We start from the raw sequence: 25,483 nt of genomic DNA, 5'->3' as shown, positions 1-25,483 counted from the left end.
AGCAGCCACCAGGGAAAGGTGTTTGCTCTCAGTAACCTTACACAGGGTTGATGCCTCGTGCCAGACATGTTCAGAGATTCATCTCTCTGCCTTGCATTTCCTGGCAGCAGAAACAGAATTGGGTTCAGCTGCTGTCACCCCAACTCCTAAACCTTGAGGAAATCCCTGGTGGTTCATTGGGTCCTCAGGCCAGGCCTGCTTTGAGGTAACAAATGTGCAGCAAGGCGCAAAAAATACTCCTTCAATCCAGGATGTCCCTGAGGAGGGGTCATCCAACAGCTGCTAACAACAATCACGAGGATTGTCCAAAAAGCCATTTCCCAATTGCCTGAGAGGGGCTGAACTGCTCCTGAGTAGTGCTGGAAGGAGCTCTGAGGCACTGGCAGTGCAAGCTGGGTTTGGAAATGGGATTTGAGCAAACACTGGGATGCAGAGTGGGTTAAAGTGCTGCTCCTGTGGTGACCACGGGACTCAGATGGCACTTGGAGTTTTGAGGAGGGCCTGGTGTGTGTGAGCACTGGAAATAAAATCTGCTTTCTTTGCTCAGCTTTTTGTACAGCACTTGCAATCCCACCTGGTTGAGCCTGAGGCGTGGGCTCTGCACAGCTTGCAGGGGGTGGATTATCCCAGATTATCCCAGACTTTGGGGCTCTGCCTTGGCCCCTGCTTTAGGTTTGTCTAAAAGCAGCCACGCCATCAGTGCCCTGCCTGTTGGAGCGTCTCTGTTCTCTCTGCCTCTCACAGAAAGCACAGATGGAGAGCCATGGCTTGGTGCAGGCGAGCCTGGAACTGCCTCCAGAGTTTCTATTTGGGTGGAGCTGCCCAAGGAGGCTGGCAGAGACCTCAAATGCCCCTTTGCCAGTTTGCTTTTAGCTGCTTTCTTGTGTGCCCACGTCCCTTTTGCTGTGCTGGGGAATGTCCCTGCAGTGCTTGGGCTGAGGAGAGGCACTGAAGGAGCCTCAGGGGAGCTGTGTGAAGCCCCACTGCTGGATGGGATTTCCATGTGATTGTTTTCCACATTCTGCAAGGATCCCTGGGGAGATGAGAGGGTTTGCAAAGAATTCAGCAGAGCCTTCAGGGCCCATTTCAGTGAGAGCAGGAGGAAGGTCCATCCCCCTTGCAGTTCTGATCTCTGGGAGAAGAGGGGCTGCCCTCAGAGCTCCGGATCTGACCCACACAGGCAGAGGAGGAAGGGACTTCATCCAAAAAATGACATTTTTGAGAGATGCCTTGGAGATTAGGCCAAGGCTGGAATGTACAACAGGTTTCAAACCCAAATACCTGTGCCCCTAATTCAGTGCTGAGCTCTTTGTTCCCTCTGGGAGCATCAGTGGCCAAGCTCTGTCAGGAATTCCTCACTTTTGGAGGAAAGGAAAGGAAAGGAAAGGAAAGGAAAGGAAAGGAAAGGAAAGGAAAGGAAAGGAAAGGAAAGGAAAGGAAAGGAAAGGAAAGGAAAGGAAAGGAAAGGAAAGGAAAGGAAAGGAAAGGAAAGGAAAGGAAAGGAAAGGAAAGGAAAGGAAAGGAAAGGGGAAAGGGGAAAGGGGAAAGGAAAAAGGAAAGATCAAAAGCACTCCCATATCTGTGAGATTTCCTGTTGGGTTTGTACATCTCAACCCTTGTGTGAAAGGCCAAGCTTCTGGCCAAACAAAACCCAAGGATTTTTGGGCAGGCTGAGGGTGAGGTCAGTGCTGTGAGCATTCCTGGGTCAGCTCTGGGATGTGCTGAGTGCCCCTCCTGCATCCAGGGCGAGCATCACTTCTGCCAGCCCAGCCCAAGGCCTTTGCCTCGATGGATTCCCCTTCTCTGGGCCACATTTGTGTCACATCCCAGCTGAGGATGCCCAGCTCCTGCCTGAGCTGCCTGCACACCCTCTCTGGGGGATGAATTCCTCCTCCCCAGCCCAGAGCTTTGGTGCTTCTCCCACCTCCCTGGGCAGCTTTACACCGGTGCTATTTTGGGGAGCCCAGGTGTGGCTGTGCTCAGGATGCTTTGCTCCCTCCAGGCTGTGTTTTTGTGGTTCAGGATGATTAGGGCAGGTGAAATGCTCCCGAAATTAACGCCTACCTCTTCCTCCAAGCTTGTTTTACCACTTCTCTTCTGGTTTAATGGGCACATTGGAGGATCCAGAATTGGCTGCTGAAACTACAAATAGCCTCAGAGGCACGGGTGGGAGGCAGAATTACAGGAGGGAGGCAGAAAGGGGAGTACTTATCCTTTCCTGCAGTTGTTACTCTTCTCTCAGGGGCTGGGTAGATCCTCAGATCCCTTTAGGCACAAACCTTTAATTGAGCTGCTAGAAGAGATAGTCCCAGCATCCCCCATTCACTTTGGAGGGCTATTTTGAGCTCTATGTGCTGCCCCACCTTTGGGTTTTGGTGTGGAGGAAGCTTTCCTGGGCAGGAACAGATCCTCTGCACGGGCCAGCTCACCTGGAGCTCTGCAGGGTGCTCTTTATGGACGCAGACAATTTCCTTCTTTTCCTTGAAATAACACTGCCCTGCAGACACATTTCAGTCTTGGTTGTGGTCTGGCATTGTCAGGAGCAGCTGGGAGAGGTTGTGACCTTGTGGACAAGAGAACTTCTCCAGGAGGCAGCAGGACATCCTGGAGTCCTGAGGACCTGCTAGATCTCGTCCTTCAGGATGGGGATGGCACCTTAGCACACATCTTTCCTCTCAACCCCTCCTCTCATCTCTCTATTTGTCATTACAAACTCTACTTTTTAACCCCCTGGAACATTTGAAACTCCCCCTCCTGACTTTTCCTGGTCTCTGCACCAGGTGTGGCAGGTAAATACAGAGAATAAAGTAGAAAATGAGAGTTCATATTAGCCCAGTAATCTTTGTAGATGGCTCCTGATAGCCAAGGTCTCCCATCCTTTTCTTCCTGTTGGGAAGCCCAAATCTCTGGGGCATTAGAGATCAATTTAAAAGATCAATTAAAAAATACTCCAGTGACCTCAAGTAACCCCTGGATCAATTTAAAAATACTCTAATGACCTCCAGTAATCCCAGATGAACTAAAACAATACCTCCCAGGGACTCCAACAACCTCTAGTAATCCCAAATGACCTCAAGGAACCCCAGATGACCTCAAGGAACCCCAGATGACCTCAAGTCACCCATACCAGGGCCTCCCATGGCCTCACACACAGATTCACCAATAGTGGTTGAATGAAATGCACCTGCTCATCTTTCCCCCTTAGCAAAAGAGCATTTGAACAATTGTTCCCCCTTTGGTATAAAATTCAAATCAGACAGAGAAGTGTCTGCTAGGAAACACAATTCTGGGTCCAGCAGGGGCTCTAGGTACAACAGCAGACCCTGACACTCTTAACAATCCCTTTCTTAAGTTCTTTTTTCCAAATGGCACATAACAAATGCTGTCCCGGTGATCCCGCAGTGCCCCCTGCCGCCGCTCCAGCTCCGTTCCCCGGCAGCTCCCGGCTCTCCTCTTGCTGCCACAGCAGCGCTTTGTTCCTGCTGAGTTCTGCCCCCTCTGCCCCTCCTCGGGGTGTTTTCCCCATTTTTTGCCAGGACACCGGGATGTACAGCTGGGCAGGCAGCAGAGCAGGCCAAGGCACTGAGCACAGCGGGGCTGGGAGGACAGGGGATGTGTCCTGTCCTACAAACACCTCCATCCGACAAACCCTTCCCATCCGGGGCTCCTCAGCCCAGCAGAACCCGCTGCAGGCTCTGTGTTTTGGGGCACCCGATGTGCTCAGGAGGGTCCCCAGAACCCCAGGGAGATCCAGGCTGCTGTGAGCTCCTGTGCTGGTGGAGGTTGCTTGGATGGCTCTGGTGGGCAGCAGCAGGTCTCGCCTGGCTGTCCCCACCTCACCTGGCTGCTGGTTTGATCTCTGTGCCCCTCACTCTGCCCCAAGCTCTGGCTCACCCCTCTCACGCTGGGGTCCCCGGGGTGTCCTGGAGCTGCTGGGTGGCGCTGGCCGTGCCCTGGGGACAGTGCTGACCTGGCACACGGGTCGGTTTTGTCCCCCTCCCTGTGCAGGAGCTGACTGTGCCTCGGCTGAGCCCCTGGTGCTGGAGCAGTATGTCGTGGTGGCCGACTACCAGAAGCAGGAGAGCTCGGAGATCAGCCTGAGCGTGGGCCAGGTGGTGGATATCATTGAGAAGAACGAATCAGGTACAGGGACCTGGGCTCTGTGCAGGCTGCACAGGAGCACTCCTGGGCTGTCAGTGTTCTCCTGAAGCAGAACAGCCCACAGGCATGCTGAGGTGGGATGTGAAGGAAGCAGCTCTGCTCTGTGAGTGTGGATGAGGCTGCAGGGCTGATTCCCCCCGTGCTGAGTGCCCGGCGCCGTCCCCCTTCCTCACTCTTGGTGCTTCTTGGTGCGAAAACTTGGCTGATGTGTGCTGAGGACAAAAGCCATGCCTGGGCTTGGCAGGCTGGGTTTAGTGAGTGACAGAGGGCGACACTCTCGTTGTGGCCATGAAAGGCTCTTGGTGCATTCACAATTCCTATGGGCAGCAGCCGAGCGCTTTGCTTGCTTCAAAACTTAAACCCGCTCTTAACCTCTGCAAAGGGACTGAGCCATGGCATGGAGAATTTATTCCCTGCAAAGGGACTGAGCCATGGCATGGAGAATTTGTTCCCTGCAGCTTACAGAAGTTGTTTGTTGGGGGGAGTTAAATGAAAATGGATTTTAGCAGCTCTGGAGAGCTGGTTGCCGGAGGATCAGTTGCACCAGCAGCTCTGTTTGAGAACGAGAGAAATAAAAGCAACCCTGAAGCAAGTGAAACGATTAGCACAGCCAGCTCAAAAGCTGTGGAAAATCATTTATTTATCAAAGGTCAGCCCTGCTTTTCCCTCCCATGCAGGTAGCTGATTCCCTCCCTGACAATCTAGTTGTCTTTCTAAATGACTCACTGGGGGGGTTCTGAGGGTAACGCTCAATCTTTATTTCCCCCCACTAAAGACACAAATTGTGCTTTTAATAACGAGCAGCAAGCGCTGGTTTTGATTGGACACACAGGGGGGCCCAGAATTGCTTGTGGCCTCTCTGGAGCTGGCTGGGCTTCCACTGGGAGAGCTGATGTTTTAAATCCTGCATTTGCTCGTGGCTTTTCAGTTCTGCTGTTTCCACAAATGCAGAGAAGGCGAGCGCAGCAGGGCTCAGCCATCGATTCACACACAGGGTATTCATCTCTGCTAATTAGCCCAGCCTTGCTGACCCACACTGAGGGAAAATGAACCATGAAGGGGCAGAAAAATCCAACAGCAAATGCAGTGGCTGGAGCCATTCAGCTCTCAGAGCCTCTCCTGCTTTTCCTGGGGAGGGAATTGTACTTTTAGATGTCACTCAGCTGCAGTTCTCCTCTGCTTGGCTCTGTTGCTTTGGGGTCACCCCAGCTTCCCGTGGAGATGCAAGAAAGGGGTCCCAGCCCCCCAGGCACGTGGTTTGGAGGGAGGGAGGGGGTTTTTGGCTGGTGTGAGCCCTTGGCTGAGCCTCCTGCTGTTTTCTCCTCAGGCTGGTGGTTTGTGAGCACGCTGGAGGAGCAAGGCTGGGTGCCAGCCACCTGCCTGGAGGCCCAGGATGGAGTCCAGGATGAGTTCTCAATGCAGCCTGATGAAGGTAGGAAGCTGCTGGAGGCATCTGCCCCAGCTTCCTCTGCTGGAGGCACTGCATCACCCTCCCTGAGTGGGGCAGGGCACGGGCCTGGGGGAGGCAAAACCCAGGAACCAAACCTGAGAAAAGGGACAAAACCCCAGGAATGGTCCTGCAGCAGGACTGGGGCAGCTGGACACTGGTGGTGCATCCACTGGCCTCTCTGATCCTGCACAGAGGTGCCAGCCCCCAGGAATGCTCCCCCCAGTGCCTCCCTGCAGCCCCGGGAGCTGTTTCACCTGCCCTGCAGGAGGAGCAAAGCCCAGCTCCTTGGACAATGCATGTGCAGGACAAAGAGCACGCAGTGTGGGAAAGGCAAGGGTCCAGCCTGTCCTTGGAGCAAATCCCAGAGGATAACAGATCCTGGCCAGTGCCTCCATGTGCCCAGAGCAGAGCTGGCTCAGCCCCTGCTCTGGGGGGCTCAGCCTGGGGAGGGCTCCAGAGTCTCTGCACCACTCTGCGTGTCAGCCCTGTCTCCTCCTGGGCATGAAGTGCCACCTCCTCACGTCCTCTCTCGTCCTTCTCCTGCTCTCCCCGTGCTGTCCCAGTGCCATGGAGGTACTGGTCCCTGCCCAGGCACCTCGGCCGCCGCCGCACCCTCGGGGACTTGTACACCCCTGGATGGGCTCAAGGTGGAGCACAGAGACTTTCTTGGTGCCCCTGTGTTGTGCTTGGAGCCTTGTGTGCATGTTGGTTTGCTGTGCATGTGTCAGCCCACCCCTGCTCCTCAGCCTTCCCTTCCCTTCCCTTGTGCATGTCCCTCTCCTCTCTCAGCTCTCCCTTCTCATGTTTTGGGCTCAGAAACTGCAGTTCCTGCTTTCCCCAGCACACATGTGCAGAATTCCTGCAGCTGCTGCCTCAGCCCCTGCAGTAACCTGGCTTGGTGGCTCAGGGTGGGGTCAGGAGGGGAAGGTCCTGCTGGATGTGACAGGACATTCTCTGCTTGGTCCCCTCTGCATGGAGGGGATGGGAAATCAGAGCCTTCCAGGAGACAAATCGAGGAAAGCTGCATGGTGGGGATGTAGTGATGTCAGAGGGGTGGATTTTGGAGGCAGAATTTTCCCCAAATGGCCTTCACCCTGTTGTGAAGGCACTGCTTAAGCACAGGCAGTTATTTCCCTGTGTTTCTTCCAGAGAGGAAGCTGAGGGAGGGGAGGATGGATGGACCCATTTGTCTGACATGGCTGCATGGCTTTTAGGATGTTTCTCCTTTCTCCTGAAGAGAAGAACATTCACATTCCTGCTTAACATCCCTTGTTCTGGTGGTCAGGACATCAGGTTCTTCTCCAGGCTCCCCACGTGGCTTTGAGCAATGTCCTGGGGATTAAATGGTGATGTTCTGCAGATCTGCTGCTCTGGAGCAGTTTGAGGGCACCTCTGTGTGCATGGGGTGGCCCCCTCATGCCTGTGAGATTTCTCTCCCCTTACAGAGGATGGTTTCTCTTTAAAGACTCTGAGAATGAAATTTGAGCTGAAATGGATGCATGGAAGAGCTTCTGTGATGAGCTGTGAAAAGTCTGTAGTCCTAAGGGAGAGGAGAAACTGTTTTAGAGAACTTCTTGGGCCAAAGCATCTCACCAAAGTTTACATTTCCAAATACATTTCACTGTCATTTCCCTTTGAATGGTCATGTATCTCTGTGTGTTTGCACCTCAATTACAAGAATTATCATTTTATAAAGCACCTCATAGCCATTGTCCAGCTGGGGCCAGGTTTCCATCAAACAGCTCCTCAGTGAAGCTGCTCTTTCTTTCCCCCAGAGGAGAAGTACACGGTGATTTACCCCTACACTGCAAGAGACCAGGATGAGATGAACCTGGACAAAGGGGCCGTGGTGGTGGTGACCCAGAAGAACCTGGAGGGCTGGTGGAAAATCAGGTACTATCGCAGGCACTGCAGCTGGGGCTGTGGGGTGCCAGCCCCAAGGCAAGTCTGTGAGCTGGGGAGGGCAGAGTTTCAGAGCTCATTTCTCTCCATCCTCACAGATTTGATGTTCAAGCACAGCTTTGGCTGAAAATCTTTGAACTGCCCAGGTTTCCTCTGCTGGGAGGTGTGACAGTGTTCACAAGGGTTCTTGGGTGAGGGAGGAGATGAGGATCTGACTCCATGTTTCAGAAGGCTGATTTATTATTTTATGATATATATTACATTCAAACTATACTAAAAGAATAGAAGAAAGGATTTCATCAGAAGGCTGGCTAAGAATAGAATAGCAAAGAATGATAACAAAGGTTTGTGGCTTGGTTCTCTGTCCGAGCCAGCTGACTGTGATTGGCCATTAATTAGAAACAACCAACATGGGCCAATCACAGGTGCACCTGTTGCATTCCACAGCAGCAGATAATCAATGTTTGCATTTTGTTCCTGAGGCCTCTCAGCTTCTCAGGAAGAAAAATCCTAAGGAAAGGGTTTTTCATGGAAGATGTCTGTGGCAGGGAGGTGGCTGTGTCCTCCTGCAGAGCTTTAGTGGGTGTCACATCCTGCTGATGGGGAAACCCAGGAATGTCCCAGGCCTGGCTGCATCCCCTGGCTCTGCTGGAGGCTCCTGCAGGGAATGGCCAGGTCTGGGCCAGCTCTGCTGTGTGCCAAAGGCTCCAGCCCATCCCCAGCTGAGGCTTGTTTTCTGCTGGAGGCTCATTTTCTCTTCTCTGTGGTGGAGCAAACGGCCGGGCTTGCTCAGGGTGGGAGCACACGCTGCAATTTTCATAACCTCACACTGAACCTGTGCTCCTGGCAGCAGCACAGCCTCAGAAACACATCCACTGCCATGTGAGGCACAGGAGAGCTGCCACAGGAGCTCCAAAGGCAATTACAGGCTCGGTAGTTGGTGCCATCTGAAGGAGGTGGCTGCAGCCCAGCCAGCAGGGAGGGTCTGGCATGGCAGGGGCACTGTGCATGTGGTTTTTCAGTCAGGTCACAGGGCTGGTTTCTCTCCTGAACAGATTTAGAGCAGGGAAAGGATCCAGGCTGCCAGCAGGGACAGGGCTTGTGCTCTGCAAAGAGCAGGTACATCAATCCCAACAGCAGTGCTCTTGTTTTTCCCTCTGCCTTCCCTGCCAGAGCTCTTCACTCCTGAACTGGTGCCATTGCTGAGGTGAAAACTGGGCTTCACAACATTCCCATTGCTTGGCCCTGGCTAGGGCCGGCTTGTGTGGGAGCATTGGCCACGAGGGAGCTCTGCTGGTGCCATGGAGAGCCTGGCAAGCTCCTGTTGCCCAGAGCTGCCAAGGTGTGTGCTGAGCTCTGGGCTCACATCCTTGGCGTGTCCCAGGGGCTCTGTGCAGTGACCCTGCTGTCCTTGTCCCCACAGGTACCAGGGCCAGGAGGGCTGGGCCCCTGCCTCCTACCTCAGGAAGGGCAATGGAGACGGCTTCCCACCCAAGCTGGGCTCCTCGGCTCACTCCAGTGCCCTGGAGCTGGATGGCATCTCCAGGCAGCAGCTGCTGGCCAGCAGGGACAAGGACGGGCTGGGGGGCCAGAGGGACAGCAGGCTGGAGAGCCGGGCCCTGCCCAGCGCCGACATCCGCCGCAGTGAGTGCTGGGCAGGGCAGGTGGGGCCAAACGTGGCCTTGAGAGGGCTCAAACATGGCCTCGGGTGGGCTCAAAACATGGCCTTGGGTGGGCTCAAACATGGCCTTGGGTGGGCTCCAAACATGGCCTCAGGTGGGCTCCAAACATGGCCTCGGGTGGGCTCAAACACAGCCTCAGGTGGGCTCAAACACAGCCTCAGGTGGGCTCCAAACATGGCCTTGGGTGGGCTCAAACACAGCCTCAGGTGGGCTTCAAAGACAGCCTCAGATGAGCTCCAAATACGGCCTTAAGTGGGCTCCAAACATGGCCTTGAGTGGTCTCCAAACACGGCCTTGGGTGGGCTTGAAACATGGCCTTGAGTGGGCTCCAAACACAGCCTTGGGTGGGATTGAAACACAGCTTTAGGTGGGCTCCAAACACAGCCTCAGGTGGGCTCCAAACATGGCCTTGAGTGGGCTCCATAAGAGCCTCAGGTGAGCTCCAAACAGCTCCTCCCTCCCAGGCTGGGGATCCCCTCCCAGGCTGCAGGGTGAGATGTTCTCCTCTCAGAAACTGGGGCACCTAAAGGGAGCCTGCCAGGAAGATTGAGAGGATGTTTTACAGGACAAGGGAGAATGGCCTCACACTGACGGAGAGCAGGTTTAGATGGGATATTGGGAAGAAATTGTTCCCTGTGAGGGTGGTGAGGGTCTGGCACAGGGTGCCCAGAGCACTGTGGCTGCCCCTGGAAGTGCCCAAGGCCTGGACAGGGCTTAGAGACACCTGGGATAATGAAAGGTGTCCCTGCCATGACAGAAGGTGGAATGGGATGGGCTTTGAGGTCTTTTCAAACCCAGCCAATTCCATGATTCTGTGTCAGTCCTGCAATGCAAAAGTAATTTCACGTGGCCACCTCAGCTGCATTTCCCAGGAGAACCTGAAAGCTGGGATACCCTTGAGACCTGGGTAACCTGTGCCACTCAGTATTCTGGGCTGATTGGTTCTGAACTTTGGGTTCTGGGCTGGTGGGCTCTGGGCTGGTGGGCTCTGGGCTGGCAGGTTCCTCCTTCAGGTTCCTTTCCCTGGGACAGGTTTAGTCCTTGCCTTTCTGTTCTGTCTCTCCCTTGTCTGTCATGAACACATGCTCAAAAGCCAGAAACTCAGCAGCATCTGGAATTCTTCCTCCACAGAGTCCCCAAAGATGAGGCAGAGGCCACCTCCTCGCCGAGACCTCACCATAGTAAGTGCCAGCTGGTGTGGGAGGGCAGCAGTGGCACAGAGGGAGGGGAGCCCTGCAAGGAGCTCTGGTGGCTGGTTGGGATCATGTCCCAGTGCCTGGATGTGGTGTTACACCTGCTCTACAAACGCACTGATGGCTTTTCTGTTTTCCTGCCCCAGCCCCGTGGTCTGAACCTGCCCAAGCCTCCTGTCCCCCCTCAAGTGGAAGAGGAATATTACACCATTGCTGACTTCCAGACCACCATCCCTGATGGCATCAGCTTCCAGGCAGGAATGAAAGTAGAGGTGAGGCTGTCACCTTCCCTTCACACACTGTCACTGTCACTTCAGGGCAGTGCTCCTGGCTCCCATTGCCCTGGCACCTTTTGGGCAGGGCTCCCCTTCCAGGCCAGGGAGATCTGGTCCCCAAGGTGCTCTGGGTGCAAAGCAGGCATGGTTTTGTCTCTGTTAACATTCCAGACTCTGAGAGTGGGATAAAAACCTGTAGGAGCTCAGGAGACTCTGGCCCCACACCATTCTTGGTGGCCTCCTGTCCCCCAAGTGTGAGTTCTCTGTTTGAGCAAATGGAAAATAAACCCACACCACAAATGGCATTGGAGATGGGAGTTTTTCCTCTTAGTTAGGCCAGGTGTAAAGTTAAAAGCCCTTCCAAGTTCCTGGAACACCCTCTTTGCTGGCAGAACCCCTCCTGCAGATGGGATTTTGCTTTCTCTGTGTGCGGATGTGACTTACGCCTCTCTAAGAGGATTTTTCCTTCGGGGCTGCCCCACTCAGCCCCTGCCAGGCCCCAGCCCCACTCCTGGAGCTGCAGACAGGCTGGGCAGGGTGGGATCCACACGGGATCGCTGCTGCTGCTGCTTCATTGCTCCAACAGTGCCACGCTGTGGCCAGCACCCAGCATCCCGCTCCGGGAGGGACAGAGACAGCTCGGCAGCTCTTCCTCAGCCCTCTTCCTTCCTTGGCAGCCAGTCCCTCCCCTTAGGATGCCACTGCTGGGATTCCATGGCTTTTGGCTGGAGCAGCACAAGGCCATGTGTCACCCTGCCATCATTCTGAGACCCCTGAGTGCAGAGCGGTATTTCTGAGGTCTCCTTTCCCCCTGGCAGGTTATTGAGAAGAACCTGAGTGGCTGGTGGTACATCCAGATCGAGGAGAAGGAGGGCTGGGCCCCTGCCACCTTCATTGACAAGTACAAGAAAACCAGCAACGCCTCCAGGCCCAATTTCCTGGCTCCCCTTCCCAACGAGATGGCGCAGCTGCGGCTCGGTGACACCGATGGCAGCAGCGCCGGCGAGGAGGTGACAGGGCCCTGCCGACCCCTGCCAGAGGCTCCTCCCAACGGCATGGACTGCACTGGCAGGTGGGGCAAGGACTGGAAGGGGAAGGAGGCTCCTGACAGCGGGGACCTGTCCTTTGCTGGGGGCTACGAGGAGATCTCAGACCGTGACATGGAGGAGAAGCCCAGCCTCCCACCCAGGAAGGAGTCCATCATCAAATCAGAAGGAGAGTTACTAGAGAGGCAGAGGCCTCCCCCCAAGCCCCCAGGCATGATTTTGCCCATGATCCCACCCAAGCAGTCGGCAGCCCCGAAGGACAGCAAGAAGCCGGAGCTCAAAGCGGAGAAGGCCAAACTCTTCCAGCTGAAGAACGAAATGGGGCTGGAGTGTGGACACAAGGTGTCGGCCAAGGAGGTGAAGAAGCCAAACCTCCGGCCCATTGCCAAGCCAACCAAGCCAAAAGCTGAGCCCGTGGAGGACAAACCTGAGCCCATCACCCAGAACCCCTTCTTGAAGTCAAGACCTCAGATCAGGCCCAAACCCGCCGCGTCCCCCCGGCCTGAGCCACCCCCAGCCGATGACAGACTGGACATTTGCAGCCTGCGGAGCAAGCTGAGACCTGCCAAGTGCCCAGAGAAGCCCTCAGAGCAGGACCCTGCTGCTGGGGAAAGCTCCTTCAGCAATGCCATGCTCTCCTCAGAGCCTTGCGGGCGCTTTCCGGAGCGGCCGGGCACGGAGAGCAAAGCCCTTCCCAAGCTGGACATTGCCCCCAAAGAGGCACTGCCCAAACCTCCCCTGGGCCCAGCCAGCCCCCCCTGTGCCAGGGACGCCCCTCAGCGCCCCGTGGTGCCCCCTCGCAGGCCTCCCCCTCCCAAGAAGATGGGGGCTCCTGCCTTGGTGCCTGCCGAGCCCAGGGCCCCCTCACGGGAAGCCCCCGAGGCCAGGCCCTCAGCAGTGCCAGGCAGGCCCATGCTGGTCCCTCCCAAAGCCAAGCCCTTCCTCACTGCCTGCATGCAGGACGAAGCCAAAGCCAGAATAAACCCAAAGGTCATCTCCAAACCCGTGGAGAGAGGGGAGGCCAGGGAGAGGCCCTCAGCCGCCATCTCCGGGCCCGACGTCTCCAGGGAAGCTCTGTACGTGGCAGTGGCGGATTTTGAAGGTGACGAGGAGACCAACAGCTTCAGAGAAGGGACTTTGTTTGAAGTTCGTGAGAAGAACAGCAGTGGCTGGTGGTTCTGCAGGGTCCTGGCTGGGGGGCCGTGCTGGGAGGGCTGGATCCCTTCCAACTACCTGCGGAAGAAGCCGTAGCTGCTCCATGGCTGGAGGCTCCCTGGTCTCTCACCTGAGTATTTAATGAGCAGATTAATTTATAGTTTTCTGTAAGGCTGGCTTTAAAAGACAAGATAATAATTGGAGATCCCACACCTCCCAGCTGGAGGAAGCAGCTCAGCCTCCCCTCCTCACCCCTGTGCTCCCTGTACCCATCCTCCTCCTCACATTCCCCAAAGGACTTGGCTCCCGTGGTTCTCTGTGCTGGGGAGATGGACCTTGAGTGACACTTTGCGACCTCTGTGGTGAACTGGAGAGAAATCCAGCAGCAGCCAGGTGGAATGGTACCAATGCAGGAAATCACAGAAGGATTTGCCTTTCCCTGAAGACCAAGAGTTGCAGGTCGTGTTGCTTAGTCCAGGGGTTTAGCAGAGCCACGAGGAATGTGGCAAAAAGGAGGAAGTGATTGCTGAGAACGGGTTCCTGTAGCTCTGTCTCTGGTTAAGGGCTGTGCCATGCTCTCCGTGCACGGGGATCATCCCTTGGTCTTCCCTGCTCTACAATGACAAGTGTTAACTTCAACATCCTCCTGATGGAAAAAAAATAGGGAAAAATACCCCCTCATTTACCAGGTCCTGCTGTGCTGCTCCAGGACAGCTCTCAGGCTTCTCCCCTGCAGTACTGCAACCAAACATCAGAGGGGTTTTGCTTCCGGAGCTGAGGAATTCTATGCAAGGCACAGAGGACCAGAACGACCCCAAAGCCCCTGGAAAAGGGAATGCTTTGCTCTCCTCCCCACACAACTGCCCTGCCTGTTGGACTAGGAGGGGACCACCCCTTCCAGGACCCACTGAGCTCCCCGGGCTGGCGGGAGCTGGGTCCTTCCCTCGGTGCTGATTTATCAAGTGCAATCCACAATGTGGGAGCTCAGCTCCTCATCACCACCAGTTCTGAGGTGTGTCTGGTGCTCAGGGGCTGCCTGCCTTGTTTGTCACCCCTCCAGGTTCTTGCATTTCACCCTGTGGGCCAGGTTGGCTTGGAGGGGCTGCTGGGCAAGCAGAGCCTGGGCTTTCTCCATGCTGACATTCCTGCCTTGCCTTCAGTGCTGCTTATCCCAGCAGGAGGATGAGCTGTTGTTCCCCAGTGCTGCTTTCTTCCTTTCTGTCCTTGGCTATTTGCAGCTTCAGGGCCACATTTCTCTCCAGAAGAGCTTTAAACCCGGATGTCTGTGGGTTTCACAGAGTCACAGAATTGTTGGGGCTGGAAAGGACCTCTGGAGATCATCCAGTCCAGCATCCCTGCCAAGGCAGGGTCAGGTTTGGTGTTGACCAAGCCCTGTTGCCCTCTCTGGTCTAATTGCAAGTGTGAGCAATGCAGCCACATTGTTTTGCTGCTGAAAATAATGACAGTTTTCCCTCTAATTTGAGGCTGGCTGAATTGAAGGAGCATTCTCCACTCCCCCAGATACTCACTTCCTTTTCTGTCCATGTTTTCCACCCTGGGAATGTGAAAATCCCTCTGTCTGCACACAGAAAAAACAGTGGTCATTCTGGGAGGGCAGTGGGGCAGGTTGATCTGATAGAGAAATCTGACCATCCTCATATCCAGAAGCCCCAGAATTCATTTTTGGTGATGGGAATTCACTCACCCCAGTGTGTGGCTGATTCCTCTCCATCCCACCTGCGGTTTCCTCCTGTGGCACATCAGCCCCTGATGGGCTGACTCACCTGAGCTGGCAGAAGCAGCAGAGCACTGCATTTGCAAGGCAGTGCAATAACAAAGCTCCTTGCTGGCACGCCGGGAGGTGTTGATGTGCTCCTAGGTGGGTTGGGACAGCTCTGCCTTGGCTCTGCCTGGCTCCACTCAATCCCTTCTGCTTTGGAAAGGAGTGGGGACAGGATGAGTTAAAGCAAAGCTGCTCCACAGCCAAATGCAGCTCCCACAGTATGTGGGAAGGGCTGGACCTGTATCCCTGCTCTTGACACGGGGTGGAAGGGCTGTGTGTCCTTTTCCCAGGCACCGTCTCCTTGCTCTGCCTTTGCTGAATGGCCTTTTCATCTCAGCTCTGTCTCAGAGACCTCTGTGCCCTGGCTCTCCTCAGAGAGGGCTGTGCTATTTGTGTGGTCTCATCTCTGGAGGAGGGCTGTTCCCTCTCCCCTCCCAGCCTGAGCCTCAGAACTGGTCGTGCTCCATTTTCCTGACACAAGTACTGTATTGGCTCACTGAGCATGGGGCAGGAGCTCTCCCTTCTTCCCAAAGAGCTTCCAGGAGGGAGTGCCCGGTGGGATCCCCCTCAGGAGGTGCCCACACCTGCAGCCTTACCCCTTTTCCACCCTCCTGCCTGCCCAGGGGCTGTGGGGAAGGTGCTGGGAGCCACTGGGCTGGCAGGGCTTTGTCCCCCCTCTGGTTTGTGCTCCTGCTCCTGCAGCCACCTGTGCCCCAAGCCAGGCTGCCTCTCCTGCCTGGGCCTCCCTGCCTACCTCGTGAGGAGGAGGAGGGTGGCCAAAAGCACCCCAAATTCAGGGGCAGCCCCCCTCCAGGCACAGCCCAGCCTCCCAGAGCAGGGGCTGTGCCAAGGCTTGTGGCCCAGGGGCTGGGATTTGGGGACAGGCCAGGCTGGGCACATCCTGGGTGGGCACCTGCCCTGCAGTGCCCAGCTCCTGCCAGGCTCCCAAAGCCCTGGGTGGGCACCAGCCCTGCAGTGCCCAGCCCCTGCCAGTCTCCCAAAGCCCATTTGTCTGTCCACGTGTCTCTATATTATGTAACGTGTATAAATCTCCATTACTGTGGGTGGGTGGGGGGCAGCAGAAGGTAGATGTAGCTGTGTCCATGCCCTGTCTATACCTTCACCTTTAAGGGATGGATTTTTTTATTTTTATTTGCTGGGTTTGGGGTTGATTGTTTTTTCCCTTTTGTTTTCTTTTTTTTTTTTTTTAAGAAACAAAAATAAACTGCTTGACTGGTTTCAAGCACCCTGGTGAACCCGTGTGTATGGCTGGTGGAATTCTGGGGTGCTGCTCTTGTGTTCAGGGCTGGTTTGGGGTCTGTCTGTCTGTCTGTTCATCCTGTCAGATGTGGTAGGGAGGCTCATGGGGACCTTGACAGCTCCTTGTGTCTTCCTTGGTGCCCAGACTTTATATCCCACCAAATGGGGCAGTGGAGTCTGGAAGTTTTTACTGTGGGCTCAGACCAGCAGAGTTTGGTGATTTTGGAGAAGTGCAGAGAGAGAAGGAGGTGCACGAAGGAAAAAAGGAAAGGGAAAAGGAAACAGGAAAAGGGAAGAGGAAAAGGGGAAAGAAAAAGGAAAGAGAAAAGGGGAAAGGAAACAGGAAAAGGGAAGGGAAAAGGAAAATGCAAGAGGAAAAGGAAACAGGAAAAGGGAAGAGGAAAAGGGGAAAGAAAAAGGAAAGAGAAAAGAGGAAACAGGAAAAGGGAAAGGAAAAGGAAAATGCAAGAGGAAAAGGAAACAGGAAAAGGAAAGAAGAAACAGAAGCGGGAAAGGAAAAGGAAGAGGAAAAGGGGAAGGAAACAAGAAATGGAAAAGGAAAAAGGAGAAAAGGAAAAAATCAAAATCAACCTTCCTGCTGTGTCTGCATCACCCCTGGCTGCCTCAGCCCCAGCAGCGCACAGGAGGGGGCCAGGCTGGAGATTGGATGAGAAATTTGGGGCTCTTTGTGAGGGCCACCAAACCCTTCCACCTCTGTAGCCCTGCAATACACCCTTGTCCCCCAAACTTCCAAGGATTTGCAGAGTTAAATGTGCCAGCAAAGCCTCCCAGCCCATGGAGGGAGTGAGCAGCCACTGGACAGTGACTCCTAGGGGCAAAGCAAAGCTCAGGAAAGGTTTGTAAAATGTCTTTTTTCATTCTTTTGGAAGCCTCTGCCCCTCTGGAACAGTCTTTCCTCACTTTGGAAATCAAGGCTGTCTCACCCCCTCATCTCAAAGTATCTTTGAAGCACTCCAGAGCACTCTGTACAAGCCAAAGGTTTATTTGTTTCATAAACAAGTCAAAATTATATTCATGGAAAACAGGTAAATGGACAAAAGGAAAACACAGCACTGAACACTATAGAGCACTGACATGTAGAGGTGCAGCTCCCTCCCTCGTGCGATGCCCTCCCTCCCCAGGCCCCCCAAAATTTTGCTTGAAAAGCCTAATACAGAGGTCCAAAATCTGATTCAGCTTCAACAAGATAATACAGGTCACAGTATTGAATCATAAAGGTAACGACAAGAGAGGAACTGCCTCAGAAAGGGGGAGAGGTAAAAGAGTTCCCCCATCTCTTTCCTTTCTTCCTTTTTTCCTTAAAATTTCAAACAAAGGTTAAGGAGGAGAGCAGGGGAAAATCCATGGAAATAAACACTTTTTCACTCCTATATATATATATATGTATATGTATATACATATATATATTTATAAAGCAGGATTCTCAGTGAACACAAAATTCTATAAAACTGCCATTGATCTGTGTAGGTTTTCTCCCCCCATCTTTTTTTTTTCTTTTTAAAAGTTGCTTTAAAAAGGATAAAAAGTGCACAGACACCCTTATAAGGCACAAACAGATCTTCTGTACAAATCATATATCATTGGACTGTTTAAAAAAAATAGCAATACGAATACTAACAATGAAATCTGTAAGAGGCTACTTTTTCCTGGAAATCTTTTTTTTTTTTCTTTTTTTTTCTTTTTTTTTTTTTTTTTGAGGCCTATTTTGGAAAATTCCTGTTGCTCTTGGATAGGCAGGGCCACAGGTCCACTGCTCTCCCATCCCTCTTGGTTCCTTGCTGGCCTCACTGGGTGCTGCCCCTTCTTACAAACTGGTTTTGGCTGCTACAGCAAAAATTCAGCCTCTGCAAAGTGTCCTGAACAGCTCCTGGGGTGGGTTCAGTGTTTCTCCTTGCTGGCTTAAAAATACAAAACAGAGCTACACCAAAACAACCCCAGCCAGGCTGCACCCACCCTGCTGATGGACCCTGAGGTGGCACCAAGGGCACCCCTGGAGCTGGGACAGCACCCTGGGCATGGCCCAGCCCTGCTCCAGGCTGGGCATTCCAACAGCTCTCCTTGAATTCCTCCCCAGGGAAAGGCTTCCCACGGCTGGCAGTGCCCAGGTAGGGGCTGGCACACCTGGCACTGCTGTGCCCACTGCCCACAGCTGGACCTGGATCTGCCAGCGTGGGGCTGGGACATCCCTGGGAGTGCAGAGCCTGGGGTGGAGGACAGCCGGGAGGTCCAGAACAGCTCCAGGTGCAGGGAACGTGCCCTGGCTGCTCCTCAAGGAAGGTGGGAGTGAAAGGTGCAGTGGCTCTGCTGAGGGTGGTGGCACAGCCAGTGGCACCAAAAAGGTCTCCAAAAAGGGCTCTGCAAAGCTGTTGGGCCCTCGTGCAGGGCCATGGCTGAGAGGTCACAACAGCCTCTCCTGAAACACTCAATTAAAATGTTCATCAGCACTCCAAGGGAAAAGCAAAAGGTTTCTGGGTGCCCTGTGAGCACAGCCCGCTGCAGGAGGAGGGTGGCAGGGCTGGCACAGGGCTGGCACAGGGCTGGCACAGGCCAGTACCAAACCCAGCTCGCCTGGCACAGCCAAGCCCCTGCGTGGGCAGCAGCACCAGGCACCAACAGCCTTGGAGGAGAGAGGGAACAGCCAGACATCCCTCAGGCTCCCTCTGTGCCCAGAAGCTCTAAAATGTACAGGAGTTATTATTCCATTTTTTCCCTTTTCCAGACTAAAATGGTAATTGCACCTTTCTGAAAAGCTGTTCTTGTGCACTTGGTAGCACATGGTCACAGAGCTGCAGGGACACAGCTCCTCTCATCCTCCCATTTCCATCATTTTCCCTCTTTATGAGCCTGAAGCAGCTGGAAACTGGCCAGGCTGGGGCTGAAGGACAGGATGGGGCTGTGCAATGGGCAAAGGACAGAGACTGGAGCAGCAGGGAGGAGGATGCTGAGCTCCTCACACCAGCCCTGGTACTGAACAATCAGGTGCTGCCTGCAGCTGACATTACACCCAAAACCCATTTACCTTTGAGTTCCCACCATCTAATTCAGCCTCAGAGCCTTTTTCTTTCCTCCTCAGTAAAGCCAAGTGAGATAGTCCCTGTTTTTCTCAACAAGGTCTCAGGTACAGTTGAGACCCAGCGTGCAGGCAGCTGGGAGCTGTGCTGGGAAAAAAAGAACAGGTAAAATCAGCAAATACAGTCCCCAGAAATAAAGGTGAGCCTGATGGGACTGGGTCAGAAATGAATTTCTCACCAAAGCCTCCAAAAAATCCCCATGGTGGGGTGGGAGGAAGGCTGAGCCCTGCCATGGCACTGGCTGCAGGGGAAGGTCTAGCACAGGTGACAGTCAGGACAGGTGACACAGCAGCTGTGCCACCTCCAGGAGGGCAGAGCAAAGTGCAGGGCTGTGTGCCTGCAGGTGACAAAGCCACCACTGTAGTGTGCCCATCCACACACCCCTGTCACCCACAGGCTGCATTTATGGCTTCAGAAGGCAGCAGGGCCGTGCCCAAGGTGCCCCTCACAGCTCCCTGCAGCTCCGTCACTGCAGGGGCTCTGTGTGGGCTCATGCTCCTCACTGCTACCCCATGGCTCTCAGACTCCATGGCCAGAAGTCCCTGTTCTGCCTCAGAAAGAAAAATCTGCATTATCTAACCCAGACCAGCTCCTCTATGCCCCCATGAGCCTGTTCATGGGGACAGAACCCCAATAAGTGACAACCTGGCTGTGCCACTATTTGGCCTGAGCTGGTTCTCCTTACATGACATTTCCAGATCATTTCTGTCCACTTTGAACCCTCCTGCTGGGCTTTATCCCATTTTCACTCCACCACAGCACAAGCCCCTGGCAGCAGCCCAGAGCTGTGGGGTTTTAGGGTCGGGAAGCCCAGTGGCACCTGGCACTGCCCAGTGGCACCTGGCACTGCCCAAGTGACAACCTCCCCATCTGAACCCACAGCACAGCGAGCCTCCCCCGCAGTGGGAGGAGAGAAAAAAGAGCCTTTGCAGGGGAAATTTCTCATTTGCAGCTGGCTGGGGTCCCGGGCCCCACACGATCCTCAGCTTTGCTCCCTGAATTGTGCCCTAGCAGTCAAATAAGGAAACACAGATAACAGAGCCACTGGATAACGACTGACCAGCACGAGAACCCAGAAGCAGGGACGGAAAGGCGTGGGTTGCTAGCGGCGCTCCCCCTTCCCGCAGCCCCTAAGGACGGTAAATTTTAATCACATCTTTGATCACCCGTCGGCAAATGGGGCAGCAGGCGTTGAGCTGCTTCTTCAGCTTAAGACCACAGGTGTTGCAGAGGCACATGTGTCCGCAGGTGTAGATGACCGTGTCCACCTCGCTGTCAAAGCACACGGTGCACTCCCCGTTCTTGCTGCTCGATGGCTCCGGAGGGGAGAAGACAGGAGAGATGGGGGGGCTCAAAGGGGAGCTGGGGGCAGTCACTGCAAGAGAAAAGGGGGGAATGAGGTTGGTTGGTCAGCTGGGATGGGGCAAAGCTGACACTGTGTGAAGTTTTCTGGATCACCTAAGAGGTTGGGGGAGAATAGGGCTAGGGAGATGAGTAGGGAAAGTATTAGTACAAATCCTAGAATGTCTTTAATGGTATAGGATGGGTGGAAGGGGATTTTGTCACAGTCTGAGGGGATGCCTAGTGGGTTATTTGAGCCTGTTTTGTGAGGAAGGTGAGATGGACGAGTGTCAGGCCTATGATGACGAATGGGAGGAGGAAATGGAGGGCAAAGAATGAAGTTAGTGTCAGGTTATCGACAGAGAACCCGCCTCGGGCTCATTCACACTTAAGGCACGTTTTAAGGCTGTCCTTAGTTGTTGCCTGGTTCTTTGGCCAAATGAATCCCAGTGTATTCCAACCTGCAGCAGTCACAGCTCTGTGCAGAGCCTGTTATCCCTTTCCTACACACGGGGTAGGTGCAATATCCACACATTTTCTGAACACTTGTAGGGATGGTGATTGCACCACTTCCCTGGGCTGCTTGTTCAATACCTGATCACCCTTTCCATAAAGAGATTATTCCTTATATTTAAATTAAACCACTCCTAGTGCAACCAGATGCTGTCCTGTTCCCTGGCAGCACAGCCCGACCTCCCTGGCTGTCCCCTCCTGTCAGGGAGTTGTTCAGAGCCAGAAGGGTCCCCCTGAGCCTCTTTTTCTCCAGGCTGAGCCCCTTTCCCAGCTCCATTCCCTTCCCTGGACACACCCCAGCCCCTCCATGTCTTTCTCATCTCGAGTAACCCAGAACTGGACACAAGGTCTGAGGTGCAGCAATGCCAGCACAGGGGACAGTCCCTGCCCTGCTCCTGCTGCCACACTGGGGCTGATACAACCAATGCACAGCCCTTCTCCAGGCCAAGAAACCTTTCCAGCACTGGGTTTTCTTCCCATTCCTTCTGTTGGCCTGGCAGGAAGGGTACCCCCTGTGGCTGAGGGCTGGCTGTCCTTACCCAGCGAGGACTCGGAGGCTGATGAGGACCTGTTGACGCTGAAGGCCATGTCTGAGTCGCTGTCGTACTGGGAGCCACCAGGAGATCCTGAGGGAGACACCGTCCCTGGGCTGGACTGCACCGTGCCTGGGAACACAGGAGAGAGCTGAGCCCACAGAGGGACCCCCCAAACCTGGCCAAAGCCCTCAGCCTGCTGAGCTGCCCCCACCCCACCTGCACAGCGACTTCAGGGCGAGTCCTGAGTTAATGCTGCCCCTTGGTAACGATACAGGGCGAGATTCTGGATGGGAGCCCAGGGTCTGGACCTCACTATGCCTTTGTATCATGCCTGTTCAGCTTCAGAGAGGCAAGCACCAGATTATCCAATATTTGCCTTTCCACTTCCCCACGGTCCCACTCTCCCCAGCAGCAGTGGGCTCCAGCTGTGGCTGTCACAAAGGCATTAACATCTGCTATTCTGATTGAATCCTTAACAGAAGGAGAGGAAAAAGGCTGGAACTGGTCACCAGCAATGGATCAGAAATGCCAGCTGATCCCTGAGCTGCGGCACTGCTTCAGGAGCACTTACTGCCCATGCTTAAACCAGAGCTGTGCCCATAAAAATCACCATCCTTACCAAGGCAGAAGTTTAATACCTGTGGGCTGGAATAGGGAGTTTATAAAGAATCCCTTCTATAAACAAACCCATTGAAAAACACTGTTTCCCCCACAACTACCCCTGTTTATAAAGAATCCCTTCTAAAAACAAACCTACTGAAAAATGGCTGCCCCCCACAACCATCCCTATTTATAAAGAATCCCTTCTAAAAACAAACCCACTGAAAAACAGCTGCCCCCCACAGTCATCCCTGCCTTCTTGCCTGCAGCTTGTTTTATCTCTCAAGCCTCATTCTTTCCTGGGGGAATCACAGAGGCTGCACACATCTCTGTGACAGGCACCATGCTTTGTCACTCTTGTTAGCAAACACAAGTAGCTGCATCCTCCCATCAGTGAGCACTGAGTGCAAACCCAGAGCTCTGCTTCTGGCCCAGGAACCTTCCCCAGCCAGGTGCTCCGTTGGCTGCACTTACCCAGGATTTTGAGCTGGTTGATCACACCGTGGATGGTAAAAAACACCCAGAGGGACTGTGAGGTGTCCACGCACATGAGCATGCCCCGGCTGGCCCCGTTGACCCCGTGGTGCACCTCTCCGTTGGGCAGGACCATGAAGCTGAGGATGTCACCACTGTTGAGCACTGGGAAGGCCCTGTAAACCACCCAGTACTCCTTACGGTCCAGGAGAAAATCCGGATCCGCCGGGAGCTCGTTTGTCCGCAAAGTGCTCGGATCACACGAGGTGATGCCGAACGAGAGGGCCCCGTAGTAGGGCAGCCCCAGGTGTCCAACTTCCACAAAGAGGCTCTCCCCGATGTGCAAAGGCCGGTCAGAAAACACCAAAGTCCTATTGCTCTCCTGCCAGTTGGTGCAGGCCACCATCCTGTCCTGGGAGAAGGTGATGTCGGGGCCGCGGGTGGGGTGGAAGCGCAGGTCGGTGTCCAGGAAGGCCGGGACTCCCTGCGCGTGCTGCCGCCGGCCGGGGCAGCAGGGGATGATGTGGTTGTCAGTCCCAAGCCCTGGCACCCGGCTTAGGTTCAGGTTTGCAATTTTGGCCACCACTTGGTTGTTCTCGAGCTCGTTGTTGTTGAAGTTGGCCGAGTCGTGGTTGCTCTGGGGAAGGCAGGTGCTGAGCCGGGCGGTGCTGAGCCGGGCGGTGGTCATGGTCTCTGCAAACATGCTGTCTGTGAGAGAAACCCAGGCACAGAGGCTTTAGTCAAGAGAAAACCACCTGCTTTTATGCTTACAGTTGTTATTGCAGCCTACAGACTCCATAAGGGAAAATCGGCCACGGGTCAACCACTAACGAACAGCCCCTGGTGCAAAATCACGCGTGGAGCAGGCAGAGTGGCTGCATCTGGCAGCAGCCAGGAAAAACAAGTGTTCCAAAGTACCTGTGTGATCTGGGAGCTCCCTGCACTGGGAAATGGGGAAAAGCAGTAAGCCAGCATGCTCCTACAGCTTTCTGAGCAGAAGGATCTGATAGCTCTAAAAAAAAAATCTCAATATTTTGTTGTCCCAAGATCTTGTGCAAGACAGGTGCACAAGTGAGGAACTCAAGGATGAATGGATATTCTTTCCACACTCCTTGTCATTGCCTTACACAGGTGTGTCCCAGAGAGGTCATTTCAAGCCTCATATCTCAGGGGTGTTCACAGCCCTGCAGAGGTTTTGAATGGAGAACTTGTCACAAAAGCTACTTCCTGCAGGTGTTAGAAAGCTTTTACAGCAGAAGGTTGTTTTCCCTTTTCACAGCAAAGGGAAAGTCAGGATGTTGATCCTTAATTAATTTCCCAGGTTTCCACTTGAGCCAGGCCAGGCTTGGGGGTGATGTAAAGGTGTGGGAAAGTTTGGGAGTGTTCTCTCCTCTAACTCTAACCCTGCTGGGGCAGCCTGGACACTTCAGTCTGGAAGGTTTCATGCACTGAGCAAAGTCAGAGGATGTGGAATTTAAGAGTCTGTGTGATTTACTCCTGGTCTTCACAGAGATGGAGAGGGGTAAAGCAGCCCAGCATCAACACTGCCTTCTACTTGGAGGACAGAACCCCCAGGCTTTTGGCAAAAAAAGGAAAAACACCCAAATCCACCCAGCAGCTGCAAAGCAGAACCTGGCCCACTCAGAAGCCCAGGAAGGAGAGGCCACTGGGGTGGGCTGATGGCTGGAGCAGCTCCTTCTCAGGCAGCACAGCTTGTGTGGCAAGAAATGGTCCCACAGAGGGGTCAGACACATCCAAACTTCATGATGGATGTCCCATCCCGGGAAGTGCTCAAGGTCAGGTTGGACAGGGCTTGAAACAGCCTGGGATAGTGGAAGATGTCCCTGCCCATGGTAAGGGGTTGGAATGAGATGATCTCCAAAATCCCTTGCAGCCCAAACCATTCTGTGATTCATGATCCTGAAAGACACATTTTATGCCTCAGAACTGGATTTCACAATTTTCTCAATTCACAATATTTTGCGAGGATGAGGCAGAGACAAGCAGATCCTCAAGCAAGGAATTCAGGTCCCCTGGTGCCCCAGGTGGCTGAGCATGGCCCTGATTCCTGGGGCAGTGTGGGGGGTTTGGTATTTTAATAAAGAAAACCTCCCAGCAGAGTACAGGTGCTCTCAGCCTGAGTCTTTCACTGGGAACTCTTGGATGCTGCAGGCAGGACTTAGGTGGGGAGCAGAAAGAAGCTGCACTTTATTTTTCAAACTCCAATTTAATGAGGACAAAGGAGAGCTCTGGTGAAGCAGCTGCCTTGGCCAATACAGCAAACATTCCTTCTCCTCTGTGACGAGCACCAGAGGCTGGAGTGTGTCACAACTGCAATTACAGGACAAGCTGCTGGTGAGGTTTAATTACACATTGGAGGCACAGCAGACAGGGGAAAGCGTTGTTTATGTGTGGCCTTCTCGCCTGTAAAATAATTGGCACTGTTCAGAAGGATGTGTGATGGAGCTGCCTGCCCTCTGGACTCACCATTCCACAGCTCATCCCTGGTGCCTGCTCCATGCCAGGCTGGCAGCACCATCCCCTGGGGCAGGTGCAGCTGCCTTGGGCTGTTAAAGCTCCATCAGCTCCGAGGAGCCTCTGGCAAAGGGCAACTCTCTTGGATTTTAAAAGTGTTCCCTGTGGTGCAGCCCAGTTCAAACACTCCATCTAACGCTGAATTAATTAGAAATTTCAATGCTGTAAAAGCCTCAAAAGGAAAATCATTCCATGGCCATCAGCCGGGCTTGCTAATGGGAACAGATTCATCCCATCTTGCAGCCCTCCCTAAGGAAGAGGCTGTAAACCAGCCAGACTCCAGCAGATTCCAGGGCTCTGAGTGGTGTCCCTGTGCCAGGGAAGGGTCACAGTGCCAACACAGCCCCTCAAACTGCCAGCCTGTGTGGGACCACGGCCAAGAGCAGAGAGAGGGGCTGGGGAAGGGCTCCAGGAGACTCTTGGGCAATTACTCATAGTTTTCCAATGGACTGGCAGTAACTGGTAGCTGGGAAAGAACAGACTAA

General features: G+C 54.0%; 2 protein-coding genes across 4 annotated transcripts in view; one reads left to right on the top strand and one right to left on the bottom strand.

Annotated features, from left to right (window-relative positions):
• Nucleotides 1-15,903, top strand: part of SH3PXD2B (SH3 and PX domains 2B) — a 61,990-nt gene extending 46,087 nt beyond the window's left edge. For 2 of the 3 annotated variants that reach the window (XM_063169051.1, XM_063169050.1), the window contains 7 exons: nucleotides 4,009-4,143; nucleotides 5,489-5,593; nucleotides 7,387-7,504; nucleotides 8,937-9,157; nucleotides 10,327-10,376; nucleotides 10,535-10,660; nucleotides 11,482-15,903. In XM_063169051.1, the coding sequence (XP_063025121.1) occupies nucleotides 4,009-4,143; nucleotides 5,489-5,593; nucleotides 7,387-7,504; nucleotides 8,937-9,157; nucleotides 10,327-10,376; nucleotides 10,535-10,660; nucleotides 11,482-12,960 (2,234 nt within the window). In that variant the 3' untranslated portion in view covers nucleotides 12,961-15,903. The remainder of the gene's footprint in view (nucleotides 1-4,008; nucleotides 4,144-5,488; nucleotides 5,594-7,386; nucleotides 7,505-8,936; nucleotides 9,158-10,326; nucleotides 10,377-10,534; nucleotides 10,661-11,481) is intronic. The other variant, XM_063169052.1, reaches the window with a different exon arrangement.
• Nucleotides 15,904-16,894: 991 nt separating this feature from the next.
• NEURL1B (neuralized E3 ubiquitin protein ligase 1B) overlaps nucleotides 16,895-25,483 on the bottom strand; it is a 33,937-nt gene continuing 25,348 nt past the window's right edge. Inside the window, exons 3-5 of the mRNA XM_063169049.1 lie at nucleotides 22,464-23,171; nucleotides 21,393-21,518; nucleotides 16,895-20,374 (exon numbers count right to left, since the gene is read on the bottom strand). Coding sequence (XP_063025119.1) covers nucleotides 20,130-20,374; nucleotides 21,393-21,518; nucleotides 22,464-23,171 — 1,079 coding nt within the window. The 3' untranslated portion in view covers nucleotides 16,895-20,129. The remainder of the gene's footprint in view (nucleotides 20,375-21,392; nucleotides 21,519-22,463; nucleotides 23,172-25,483) is intronic.

This window comes from Melospiza melodia, chromosome 14 (assembly GCF_035770615.1).
Source record: "Melospiza melodia melodia isolate bMelMel2 chromosome 14, bMelMel2.pri, whole genome shotgun sequence".
NCBI lineage: Eukaryota > Metazoa > Chordata > Aves > Passeriformes > Passerellidae > Melospiza > Melospiza melodia.
The sequence above is the reverse complement of the archived record's forward strand: the minus strand, read 5'-3'. Positions and strand labels throughout refer to the sequence as shown.